This window comes from Fulmarus glacialis, unplaced genomic scaffold (genome assembly GCF_000690835.1).
Source record: "Fulmarus glacialis isolate BGI_N327 unplaced genomic scaffold, ASM69083v1 scaffold57, whole genome shotgun sequence".
Lineage (NCBI taxonomy): Eukaryota > Metazoa > Chordata > Aves > Procellariiformes > Procellariidae > Fulmarus > Fulmarus glacialis.
In genome coordinates, this window is record NW_009224827.1 from 404 (window position 1) to 14,753 (window position 14,350).

The 14,350-nt window shown below is 40.0% G+C and overlaps 1 protein-coding gene across 1 annotated transcript in view; it reads right to left on the reverse strand.

The window, feature by feature from the left end:
- Nucleotides 1-11,895: 11,895 nt before the first annotated feature.
- Nucleotides 11,896-14,350, reverse strand: part of ZNF652 (zinc finger protein 652) — an 8,514-nt gene continuing 6,059 nt past the window's right edge. Inside the window, exons 5-6 of the mRNA XM_009582249.1 lie at nt 13,716-13,860; nt 11,896-13,256 (exon numbers count right to left, since the gene is read on the reverse strand). Of these exons, the coding sequence (XP_009580544.1) occupies nt 12,745-13,256; nt 13,716-13,860 (657 nt within the window). The 3' untranslated portion in view covers nt 11,896-12,744. The remainder of the gene's footprint in view (nt 13,257-13,715; nt 13,861-14,350) is intronic.

The following is a 14,350-nucleotide window of genomic DNA, read 5'->3' on the forward strand; positions in this document are numbered from 1 at the left end:
AAAAATGTCTAAGAATGGAAGGACGCAAACAAAATTCAAAAGGTCTGCGAAAACCACAATTTTCTGCTCCCTACGTGGGCTGGACGAGGGCCGGCCGTGCCTGTGCCGGCTGCTCCCGGGAATGCCACGTTGTCCGAGCGCTCAAGCCGTACCCCCCAACGCTCTAAAGTTTCCCCATTTTGGCAAAATTCAGTTCCAGCCCCAGCCAGGAGCAGAGCTCAAGAGCATTTCTGCAGCCAAACAGTTGCTATTCCGAGACCTTTCTCAACAGCCCAACTGCTAAAGGACACCGGCCTTTACATACCGATAGCTGCCTGCAGTCACCGTCCTCTCCTGAGAAACAACCCTGGTTATCAAGGAAATATTTTATTGTCTATTTAGTCTGAGACATTCTGGCTTTTTGATGCAGAGCACACCACGATTCCTCTGCACAGCATGGGTTTTGCTGTTTCTCCTTTCGCGTTCCCCCCCTTTGGAGTTACACCAGCGCAGGAGACTGTGTTCGAGCGGTTTGTCAGTGGGTATAAGGCAAGTGGGAAACTCACAAAGGGCAAATTCTTCGCTGCCTTCTGTCTCCTTCCCACTGAAAGGCAGCAGGGCAAAGATCATTCCAGAAACATCACAGACGGAGGAGTTTGGCAAGGGTGATCCTGTATCCCAGTGATTTTCCACTGTTAAGAACCCCGGAGAGCAAGTGAGGACAGCGCTTTTCTGCATTGGGCTGACCTGGCTCCTGGCAACCCCTGAATAGACAGGCAACCCTCTTAGGAACACACGGGTTCCCCACAATGGGTGTAACATCCCTGCGCTACAAGAAATACACGGATGCACACTTCTCTCCAAGTTTGTCCTCCTGTTCTTTCACCAACAAGTCGATTGCATCAGCACATAAGCAACCCTAAGCTCACAATGTCCACACAGCCGTCTGTCTGTCTGTCCTGTCTCCCCCTTGCTTTATTTCCATCCTGCAGCACACAAAAGAAGGGTTAAGACTCGTTCAGTAGCCCCCATAAAATCAATCTGGCCACCTGTGTCAGACCTCGCACTGACGCCCATGATCTGCAACACATATTTTGGGGAAGCTCAGAGTAAAACTGAAGGTTTCCTTTACTTACAAGGGGAACTAATCCCTATGGCTCAGTCTTCAAGGCACACGGATAAGGAAACGGCAATTACAGCGAGTCACCTCATGCCACCTCCTCCACACAGTATTTTCTAACACACAATATTTCTTTTATAGCAATAAATTTTTGGTGGCCAAATAATATTTATATAGTCAATATCACGAAAAACCTCAAGAACTAACAAGCAACAAGACAGCATATTCCAGTCATTTCATTTCACCACGTGGGGTGACCTTCCCGGGCATCCCCTTCTGTGAGTCCCCCCCAGTGCAGCAATCGGGACATTCGACAAAGAAAGTGGCCAGCTTTGCTCAGTGCGGGCTACACCAGTCCGAGCCGAGGTCTCCCTAAGTTTCTCCTGTTGACATGGGCTTCAGTTTTGTATTTAATGCTAAAAGTCACTAAGGAAGAAACAAGGACTCGCTTGTTACGAGTGGTTAGGTCACCACCCATCAGGAGTCAAAGTATTTTATATGTTCTGTTCTATATAATCAGGAAACATAGGCAACAAGATTGGGCTTTTTATCAGGTGGGATAAGCTGCTGAAGTGGCACAAGAGACGCACAGATAATGCCGACTATCTCCACACATTACAGGTCAGTGGTATCAGCCACCCCGGCTGCTCTCACACCACCACGCCGGTGATCAGCGCAAGATGATGCTCTCAATAACTGCAGCCCACTTTGTAAAACATATCGCACTCATTCAGCTGGAAATCCTATTCTTTCACATGGAAGTAAGTTCAATCTCTATCTGCTTTGTCATAAACCATCGCACTCATTCAGCTGGAAATCCTGTTCTTTCACATGGAAGTGAGTTCAATCTCTATCTGCTTTGTCATAAACCAAGCCTAAAAATCCTCCTACTCCTTGCCAGTCATCCAATATAACAACTGACACCAATCATCACAACGGTTTCTAAAGAGACTGACAGAGGTGACAAATCTCTCACTGCAGCCTCAAGTTGCTGAGCATATTTAGAAAACACTCGAGAACAAAACTCTCCGGGCTCTCAGTGCAATTCATAAACGAGCTCAGACAATTCTGGTGGCAAGAGCCACAATGGAGAGTCACTGCAACTGCAACACGGACTTACAGTGTTCAGTGGCTCTAGTAATACAACTTAAGCAGTGTGAAAATCTGAGGTAGCAGGCACATTAGCAATTCATTAGAAACAAGCTGCAAATTGGAAATGTTTTCTAAGTCAAGTAAGTTACTTCATGCACAGATTCCAACATCGATACCGTCAGAGGAGCAAGCTGCCTTCCTTCATCCACTTCATCTGCTCCTTCGAGAAGCAGGCAGTGATCCGCTCCACTGCCATCTCCTGGCTAATCCTCCACAAACTGTTCCTCCTGCAGATCTGTCTCCTCCTCAACAGAAAGGACATAGATTAAATCGCAGCCCTCTGGGGAATGATTTCTCTGTGGGATGGGAAAAGCCAAGAGCTATGACAGCAACATAACGTATCACAAGTTACATTAGCTTGAATTAATTTAAACCACTGAAGTTATCTTCTGTGACAATTTAACATTATTTCTGCATTTTTTTAAACAGTAGGCAGAGTGGATGGATTACTGTAATCAATAAAAATATATGCCTAAAATAAGTAAATTAAAATCCATGAGACACTGTATAATAAAATCCAGTTGTTTTCTGGTAGTAACAAACAGCTTACATTTTCACAGAACACGAGACGACGTTTCAGGCCAAGTAGGAATTTTCCTATGAATTAACAACCCTAAATTACTAAAGATACGATTTCTAGAAGAAAGGGGCACAAACTCTAACTCTAGGTGAAGTAGTATATTCTGACACACTCCCTGGTTTCCTTGGTGATGGCTGATGAATCATTTTCCATTACAAACCTGCAACTAGAATGGGCAGTTAGATAACATGCTTCCTTGACGCTCTCATTTCTCAATGCACTGGTTCTCCTTCGAGCCCCTGGGAACTAGGGCATCGTGCAGCTAATATCAAATTCATCCTCTCTGTTGACATACGATGCATTTTCTTTTAGCACCCTCCAGAAACTGTTCTGTAAAAAGGAGGTGCAGGATACCTTAACCTGCTGAAATAACAGGGGTTACATAAGAATCAGAGCACAGTTACCAAACCAGAGTTTGAACAGGACGCAGGCATTAATTTTAAGCATCACAAGACCTTTGGACTATTAATGACATCTAAGGCTTAACAGAAAGCGGATACCTTCATGCTTGGGCTGTCTTGGAAGGAATCATTTTTCAGTGTGAACTAATTTTATGTATCATTATTCTGAGACACCTCCAGTTGACACACTGGCTATGTTCTGTTCCCTGCTTAGCTTAAGCGATCAGAAACACATCGTGAGATGAGTAAGATTTCCCAATTGCTATTTTTTTGCGTTCACGGCTTTTTGCCTGTACATAGTAGCTTCAATATAACCACAAAGTTAAGAGGCGACTGATTCTTATCTCCTTTATTATAATACATGCTATTCACTGTCTGAAAAACCTTAGAGAGGAAATTATGTAGAAAATCTAAAAAGAACTGAAAAGGGAAATGGTGATCCTGTGGTTAGGGCAGTAGTCTGGATCAGAAATAACACAGAGCTCTGACCTCAGCTGTCACTCGCTTACATAATGTCAGGCAGGTCTCTCAGTTCCACATCTGCAGAACAGGGATATTTACTCCTCTGACAGTCATGCACTGAATTTAATCACATGGGCTGCTCAAGTAGACACACAAGTAACCACCGCTGGAAACCCTTAAATAGTAAGTTCTCATTTACAACAGTTCTTTTCTAATAAACCTCCTAGTTTTATCAAAGCTTATGGAGAAAGTTGTCCTCCTGGTAAAGGTATTAAGTAATTCTCACAGGATGCAGGAGGGAGGCTGAGAGTTTTAAGCACAGAGATGAAAGCATACCAATATTTTATAGGGAAAGTACACAAACAACATTGCAATTCACTGCCCTGCATCGAGTTACTCAGGGAAGAAGGCAGGCTGAATTCCTGTTTGAAAAGCAAAACTGGAAACTATTTTGTAATACTCTGTCTCAGTCTTTCATTTTGCAAGCTCTCAAGACGTGCCAATGCACGGTTGCAGAATTATTTTGCAGCTAACAATTCACGGACATGAACACAACATCCCATAGTTTTTAACTCACATATCCACCTTGAACATGCAGCACATGGTAGCAGCACACGTGAAAGACTGAGAAGGACAAGTTACGTTCCACTATCAGTTACCCCTTAATTATTATTCTCAGACTACAGGCAAAACAGAGTTGAGGCAATCTGAAGATGAAATTGCAAAATTAAGATTGTAAACAGAAACAGCACTTAGCCATAGCACACTTGCTTTTGTTCAGGTCAAATAAGCAAGAAGTCCGATACAAGCAACAATCACAGATCCTTGCTATTTTTTTCAGTTCAATATTACTGGTGGCAGGGGGCTGTCAGCAACCGGGCTGCTTGAGGTCTATGCTGCAGCTTTCTCCTGACTTCACTTTGTTAATTCCTTTTACTTCTTGCTAGCTAGTATCAGCTCTCATTAGAAACCTAAATGCATTATCTCCAGTGGGGGTTCAAGAGAAAGCAGAAAGTCAGAAAGTCAGAAAATTTTAGCTCCCTACGTGCCTATCCTTCCCCTTTCTTTTAATATGTTATGCAACTTTTCATATAGGGAAAATCATTACTACACATTTCTGAGAAACATGCTACGTTATGACTTTCGAGTGAGCAACAACCCATTTTCATAACCTTCCCATGCTACTCAAGAAATTTTACTAATTAGTTATTGCTGCATAAAAAAAACCCAACCAAACAAAAAGCCCCCAAACCACACACAAATCTCCAAAATCTTTCCACAACTGATTTTAGAATTACAGGTTGAAGAATAAAAGGTGCCACATCACCAACTCCCTCTTTGCGTGAGAGCTGTAACCTCAACATTAGCTGCAAGTCAGCTGGAGTGAGGCAGCACTTCTTAAAACTTCTATTTTAACAAATTAAGTTTGGTTTTCAAATTGCAGTTGTGTTAGGGGAAAAAACCCTGAGACAGCCTTGCATGTGTCTGGAAACACCCAAGTGGCTTTCTGAACACTGCCTGCTAGCCATTTTTTCCAGCTGGACCATGGTAAACAGCAAGGAGAAACAAAACCTCTGCTCTTACGATGGTTTCATTCCTATGCCTTCCACTCTAAACCAGGAAGAAAATGTAATTCTCTTGCAGCTCACCTGAAGAACCTCCTGCTTTCAAGCAGACAAGAATTCCCATCAAATCTTTGTATTTCTTCTGTCTGTTTTTAAGTGATACATGAATGAAAAAAATCCCCCCCAAGCAGCAGCCTTCTGTATTACCCAGTGACATACCATGATTTATTCCTGTACTTCTAATGAACTTGGTATACCTGTCCAGCAGGATCAATAACTGGCTTCTCTTTAGGGGTAATCATTTTAACAGCATTAACTCAGAACAGACTACGTGCGTGCATATCTTTAAACTGCTCATTAGATTTTCATTCTTGCCCTCAATGCCTCTTCTTATCCTAGGAAAGCACATTAATTCTGTGGCGTATCAGAAAAATCAATCAATCCTACTGTCCCTGAAAGGGTAGAGGTATTTCCCTACTAACCTTTAAGCCAGGACTCTGTAACTGGTCAGTTCAGCTTAAAAGGCTTCAATGACCCTTTGGGAAACCAGACACCTCGTTCAGGAAAAGTTAGATGTGTCATTTCTTGGAAAGACATCCTCAGCTGATCAGCATCAGTGTTATTACAAATTTCTCCTTTGTGCAGAAACAAGATTAAAAATATTTAAGGGAACTATGCTACTGCTGTATAGGTTGATCAAAATAAACAGTAACGACCCTGTTCAGAGTTCTCCAAGTGAAAGATAATAATTAATAGATCACTTCGACAGGGGATTTTTAGTCTGCTTCTGCACTCTGCCCAGAAGTTTGGCAGGTTTTTCGGGAAAGGGAATTCAAACAAAAGCTGCGTTTCCTTTTTGGTGGAAAATTTAATATAATTTCTCATTTTCAAATGTGTTTGAACTGTGCATTATAAGGCTCTTATGCTGCAGTACACGGTGAAGACCATGTAAAACAGCGTAAGAATTATAAATGCAAGCACATATCACACATACCCATTTTCATCATAAATTAGAGGGATCAATAAGACATGGGTTAAAGAAATATTTAGCAATATGATGACATAAAAGGACAGACTGCAAACATGTAGACCAACTGCTGTTCTCGGGGAGCCTCCTTTGACTACAGTGCTTGTGTACATAAGTTCTCAGTACACAAAGGGATGGCCTACATTGCAAAATATATACACTCTGTACATATATGTAGGCCATGACTCAGTACAAAGGCAGCTATTCCCAATATTCAGAGACATTTCATCAGAAGATATTTGCTAATTCCAATCTGTAAAAGCAGCAAGAGATCAAGAAAGCAAGAGGATGTATTTAAAAAAAAATACAGGGACAGGCCAAATTTAAAAATGGAAAATAATAAAAAAAAAACCCCCAAACCCCAAACCACTAAATCCCTCTCAAATCTTTATCCTCATTTTAAAAGGCACAGCTAACGAGACAGAAGAATGCGGCATTGTCCAAAAAAAGCACTGATTATTTCTGAGATCAGAGGGCACCCCCTGTGATCCACGACAAACTTTTTCTTAGGCATTAGAATAAATTTGAACAGGTCAAGTCAGGCAGAAATTATCTTGGTGGGTCGGAAAGCAGTAATGAAATTAATATAATTCTCATTTCTTATTCAAAATTATATTAGAAGCTTGAAACCTGCAAAATTACCTTGTTGCTGCCAGCATAAAAATCTTTATTAAGGACATCTGTGAACCCTAAGGTAGACTTTTTTCCTAGTGTCTATAGGAAATGCAAATGCTTGCCTTTCTTTTGAACTCCTCTCTCTTTAAGGGTGGATTTTAATTCTTCTGCCATGTCTCCAATATATGTACAATATATTATGCAATTTATTTTTAGCACGATCAATGTGCTAAAATAAAAATATAAGAATTAATTAATTTATACCTTTCAAGGCCAGCAAGACAATACCACTTACTAGTGCCAGATTACTTCAACAACTGCCTTCTGTCTGCTAAAACAGTGAAAGTTACTAATTTGAGTTTAATTCCAGTTTTGAACACCCTTAAATCTCCACAAAAAATTACCAAGTTTCATTCACATGCACACGAGCCCTGGGAAAATTACTGTTCCTTCTTCCCCACCCGCACCATTTGAAGAGAACGCTCCCTGTGAATTGATAGGAAAGAGCATTCTACAAAAGAAAACAAATGGTGAAGCAGTACAAAAATGTTTTCAAGATACAAGTAAAATAACTATTATGGTACAAGGCAAGTTAATTTGATGGAAGCTGGCAAGTGATGTGCTATGAAAGACTGTTTAAATCTTAATGCCCATATCAAAACTTGCACAGTGACACTCCTGCTTTCAAATTTAAACTGTAAAAGAGTGAAACCATCTTACAGTCATTAATTTTCAATGTACCTTTCTTCTACTTTTGAAATACTTGAAGATTTACTATATAGTCTAGAGAGGTATGGTATTTATCAGTTCCGAACTGGTAAGGTTATAGCTAATGATGTTAATTTCTGAAAAGTCAAATGGCAATTCCAAATTGTTAAAATAGTGCATGATAAGGTTATCTATAATTACTCAGTAGAATATGTACTGCCAGTCTCACTGTCTTTAACATAAAAATATCATCCTTTAAAGACATGTGGCTATTGGTTCTAACAAGTACACATACTTTCATTCTACACTTTTCTAACCAGGATGCAGAAGATCACATCCAAGCTCAAACTCTACTCAGCAGTACATATTACACCAACCAAAAAAAACCCACACAAAAAAAATTATGCCTGTTGAAAAAAATAACATCATCAGACTGTAAGGACAGAGATTTGATACACTTTTATAGTCACTCCTGAAAAACAGCAGAGCTCAAAGTTCAGAAGCAGGTAAGATACAAGAATAAAGTCATGTTTTCCGTTAAGATTCACTCACACTGGACATTAGGAAAAGGTTCTTCACTGAGACTGGAACAGGCTCCCCAGGGAAGTGGTCATGGCACCAAGCCTGTCAGAGTTCAAGGAGCATCTGGACGATGCTCTTAGTCATATGGTTTAGTTTTAGGTAGTCCTGTGAGGAGTTGGACACGATGATCCTTATGGGTCCCTTCCAACTTGAGATACTCTATGATTCTACGATATCTTAATCAAAGTGTAGTACATAATAAGCTGGAAAAACTGCCAGTTCATTTTGTCATGAAAACGGGCAAGCATTTATTTAATTCATCTCCATCTCTCAGGTAGCCATGTCTCCCGGTTTAAAGACCAAAACCAACACCAAAACCAGAAACTTGGTGAAATGTTCCTTACTAGCGGGTAAAAAAAGTCTTGTTGAGCTATACATTATGTTTGTTTGTGGTTTTTTTTTTTTTAAATACTGCTAGTCAATAGAAATATGAAACCATAAATCATTTAAACATTTTATGACCCTGAGCTCAAGTCCCAAGAGTGAAAAAAGTTTGACATTATTAGTGTTCTGGAGTGCCTCACTGCAGTTTGCATATTGTTTTATCATATTCTCAAAGGCACATTACCTACGTACTCTGCAAGTAATAATCAAACCAAAACCATTATCTTTGCACGAACACAAACAGCCCTGCACAACAGCATCTCTCTCAAACTCCCCCCAAAATGATACTTTACCCCACTGATGGTCACTATAATATAAAAAAAAAGGCAACAAATTAAATATATCAGAAAAATACTAATCTTTTCAGCTCAGAGGTAAACTTGGTCTGTCACTTACTTGGCTAAAACTGACTAAAACTGGTAAAGGGAAGCACTGTATTTTAAACTGCATACCCTGAGGTCTACCTCCTTCTTCTCTTCAATAAATTGAAAATAGCTATTACATGCTCAAGAGACACAAGAGGGCAAAGACAAAAACATCCAGATGGACTGCAGTTGAGATATGAACTAATTTCCCAGTGATAAAAGCCTAAATTCAGCTTGAAGGACTCTTTCCGAAGTCCGTAATTTAAGATTTGGTTGGGAATACAAGCGGGTGACAGTAACTTTTCATGTGCGCAGCAATACAAATTAGGCCATCTAAGAAGTATCTGAGTTGCGTAAATAAGAGACTCAATAATTCAGGCAGGCATGACAATACAAAACAAATAATCGCCACACCTTTATCCAGAAAGATAAGTTAGTCTGAGATAATACACTGAACAAACAAGCTCACACAGCTAATGCCTTTAGTAAGGATAAGGCACTGTCTGGTGGACTAGCAGTTTAAACTCCAGAAAAGATACTGTCCTTTAAACTGCTCGTCTTGGAATGCTGATCTCCCGATGGTGTGTTAATTCTGTTGAATTTCCCCCCTCAAAAATGCAATATTAAAAAAATTAAAAATTCAGTAAAACTTTGCCTTAGGCTGTAGGATGTTTTGGGGAGAATTAAAAAAAAAAAAAAAAAAAAAAAAAAAGCACAATTTTCCCCAATTTCCCAAAAGAGAATTAAAAAAAAAAAAAAAAAAAAAAAAAAAGGACAATTTACTCCCACTTTCCAGAAACATTCAAACCAAACCCAAAGTTGGTATAATTTGTTTTTGCTCTTCTTGAAGGAAGCATTTTAACAATATAAACCAATCCCTTAACTTAGTAAATACAGTAAAGCTGATACAAAATATTATGCTTAGTTTGTCAACATAAGCAGAAAGTAGTAAACACACTTGAATACATTCCTTAGTGTTGCACAAACTCTGTAGAAGGTGTGCATGCCAATGCAAATTTAAGCAGAAGTGAGAAGTCACAGCAAATCTCAACCTTGAATTTCCTGCCTTTTGTAACACCCATTTTCCTTTTCTTGCTGAAATATGTACTTTATAAGATATCACATTGGAACACTTTTAGACCAGTATGTCAGCTTTCAATATGTTTGTCCCAGATAATGAGGAAAATCTGTTGACATCATGTCACATTATGCCAGAATGTTAAGCGGGTTAGATAGTTTAATCTTCTTCCACAGAAAGGAAGTTCATAAGTCTCGGAAGGAAAAAAATACAAGGTGTATCATTGCTATGAACTAAATAATAGAAAAAAACCGTTCCAGATTTTAGAATTCTGAATAGCAGCCTAATACTGTAAATTTATTGAGACGAAAATCATTTTGCAAAACTGGAATACAATTGATTTACCATGAATTTTTTAGCATTTAAAAATCATTTAATAACAGGCCTGACCATAAAATAGTGGCACAACAGAAATGTAGGTTGCAAATGTGACGTGGAATGCATAGAACCTCCGGGGCGGACCAGCCACAGTAAATACAACAGTCATAACCATGAGTGTAAATTCACTTTCATAACTGGCTTTTTCTTCTAGAAGGTAAGAGGGTGTATATAAATATTATAGAGAAAACATTTAAAAAACGTTGTTTTATTTTTCAGAAATGCTGGAAGGGGTTTCAGCTCAGTCAAAAAGGAGTAGGTTTGTTGGGCCAAAACTGCCCTTTCTGGTTCCTAAAGTTTCCTATGCTTCTTATGAAAAAAACCAACATTAATGATTAGGTGGTAGAAAATGGTGAAAAACATCAACTAAGAAGCTAATTCGCAACAGACAGAGGACATGGTGTTTCAAAACACAGTGCTTAACAGCATTAACTTTGAGGAAGTAATGCTGGGAAGAATTTCCACCATTTCTGCTATCTTGAAAAAAAATTAATCCCATTAGCCACAAAACCCCAGTTCATTACCAAGCAGAATAGTAAGTTCGACATCTGCCTATGAGGATCTCTGGATGTATAGTTTGGTGGGATTTAATTTAAAAAGCAGCACAGAAGAGTAGGAATTTTAAGGAAAAGAGGACTTACAGTACATTGCCTTGGGCCTCTGTCCTCACTGAAGGTGGCAACGAGTTCCTAGATTGCATAATGCTGCTATATTTAGTTTTAGTTGAAGAGAAATACAAACCTGAAAAAATAACAGCTACTCACTGGTTAAAACAGATACATTTGGCATTCCAGCCCACCATCCCTGCACTAACTTGTCATTTCCCCCTCATTGCCTCCCAGGATTATGAAACAGTGACATGCCTACAATTCAAAGTTTCCTATCCTACAACGGTAAAACTTAGATTTGCCAAAAGTATGACTACGACCCCTAGAAATCATCCCATAATTTTATGCACATTACATTTATGGGATAGAGCTTCACATGGTACATACAGTGCTATCAGCATTTTCTTAACAATGCAACTGAAACACCATTGTCTCATTCAAACTTCTCTTCTCACTCTCACAATCAACCAGCCAGAAACACCACATTTATGATCTCACTTAATTCCCCTCTCCTAACAACTCCAGGAATTCCAAAAAGCAATCTGAAGAGCAGCATTTGATACAATCCCCAACTTAAAATCATACCATGAAAAGCCATGAAAACCAGCTCTCCTACATAAAGAGAAAAGATGCTTGGCTGACTTGAGATACTTGATTTCCTCTCTGCTGTCAGATCTCTCATTCTCTTGTGACTCTCCATTCCCAATCCAGCGGGTCCCTACGTGCAAGGGGCTCCCTTTCTAACCCATCTCATACCTCACTCCAATTGAACTAAAGAAAACCTGTGGAGCAGGAATACATTATCCCAACATCCTTGTCCAAAAAGCTTACGAGAAACTGTGAAAAGGGAAACGTAAGGTTTTTTTTCTTAAAAAAAAAAAAAAAACTAAAATAAATTACATAAAGTTCTGAAATCAACATCACTTTTGAGGCAACCTTTCCAGAGACCTCTTGGGTTTCTTTCTTCTCTGAAGCACCTTTTAAGTTGTATGGTTGTAAGAATAACTTTAACTATAGAAGCTATATGCATCTTTTAAGAATCACATTTTGATGATTATAAAAATTTATCTATTATACAACATAGGTCCAGCTACACTGAAAAAATTACACCGCTTATTGAAATACATTTCATTTTAGAAACAGACTACTAAATAGGTCTATACAAAAAACTCTAAAATAATTTCTGTAGTAAAATAAAGAGTGTGTTAGGAGAGCTACACAAACAAGAAATTTTTTTGTCTTTCTTTATAATGCTCAAATATACTGTGATACGTGGCTGGCTCACTCCATAGCCAGCACCAAAAGCTGAAAAGAATCCATTACGATACACAGTGATACAATTAATGCTCTGTATTAATCTCACAGCCTTTCCGATTAGTACAAAGAAAACCAGGCCTATCTCCTCTTTGAGGAGAAGTCCAGGATATAAAAGCAAGCATACCTCATCAGCTGATATGAAATTATAAAATTCCACAAGTCTCAGTATCTGAAATTTATAAAAGTCACCAGTAAATCGCAAGCAAATTCGGTTTGAGTCCTGTTGGTTCCCAGGTTCAAATGAGCACTGCTGATCCAAAACAGGATTTCCTTGTTTGTTAACTGATTCAAAGGAAAAATTAGGACCATCTGCTGGACCATAAGAGAAAGACAAAGATCCTCACCACCTAACCCTCTGTACTTCCATGAGGGCATGTTTCCATGTGCATAAAATGGGAAAATAGCTGGCAGGAAGCAAAGATGTTAGTGGTGCTGTGCTGAACTGTTTTTTTCTGCCAGGTGTCGCAGAAAGTTGTCCTCACTCTGGCCTCTGTGATTTAAAGGCTCACTCTTAAAAAGAGCTGGAGGAGGGGGTAAATGAGGAACTGGGGGGACCGGGAGATGATGTGGATGGTGAGGATGAGGATGTAAGTGAAGGTGTGAATATGGGTGGGGAATGGGGCGTGGAGGAAGTGTGCTCACTGGGTTCAGGTTGATAGGTGGAGTTGGGGTGGTGGGTGTGTTCACTACAGCAGGGACTGTGGTGGCAGAAGTCGTGGACAGTGGGATCTGGACAGCAGTTGACACATTGACAGGGCTGGTAACACGGAAACACTTCTCCTTGTGTGCCTTGAGCATGTTGGAGAAGCGAAATCGCTGGCCACACACATCACATGGGTAGGGCTTCTCCCCTGTGTGAGTTCTGCGATGCCTCTTCATGTTTGGGCGGCTGGTGAAGCTCTTCCCACAGATTTCACAGATAAAGGGCTTCTCTCCTGCCGAACACAGATACGGCAATCAGTTAAGCACAGAACATCTGCTAATAATTACTTCAGCATACTTATGCAAACCAACTGCATCCTACAAAAGCTAGTGTGACTAGTACCTTCAGCAAATAAAGAAACAGCTGTTCCACAGAAGTCCTCAGTCTTTATGAAATCCTCTCTCACTTTTGGATTTTGATGCACAAGACAATCTTTTATAAAGCTTTGGCAAGGGGTTCCTTCAGACCAGAACAACAAGAAGTAAGCCTAACCTCTCATTTTCCCCCACAGTGAATCACAGGACTCCAGACAGTTAGATTTAACAGTAAGTTAAGGTATTAACCTTTCCTGTCTGATTTTCTAGGTTGGACAACAGTTTTGATCCCAAATTCCAAGGAAGGGAACACAGCTGGAAGTATAGGAAAGTTTTTGTCCTGGAGATACTTGTGCTTTTCTGTGCTAAGTTCTTACCAGTGTGTGTTTTCATGTGCTCATCAAAGTACTGTTTCATGTTGAAGTCTTTGCCACACCACTGGCACATGAACTGTTTGTGCCCAATGTGGATGCTCATGTGGGAACGCAGCTGGTACTTGTACTGAAACCTCTCATCGCAGTTCTGCAACAGAAAAACAGCAACCCATGATATTCAGGCGTCACACATCAGGAAGCAAGGCAGTCATGGAACAGCACTCAAATGTACTATGTGAAGGAGTAAAGAATACCTGAAGTAGTACACACACAGACCCTCACACAAACGCAGGATTTAAATTATTTAGTGAGAGTAGAATTTGGTCTGTACTAAAAGGTCTGCTGGCACAAGAGCCTTGGCAAGGAGCGTGGAACAGTCACAACCTTTACTTGACACAGCTGTTGGCAAAAGCCCGGCAGAGACACGGTTATGCCAACAGAAAAGTGCTTCTGTTGGCTTAAGGTATCATTTGGAGGTTTTGCAGCTTTGCCAGTGATCTCTGCTGGACTACGGCATGCCTCCACTAGAGGACTCTGCTCACACAGCAAAACCAACAGCAGCTCTACAGCAGGCTTGTTTTTCAGCAAGCCAGTCTGTTTTCCAGCTATTATTTATTGGTATGAGGTAATTTCTTTCC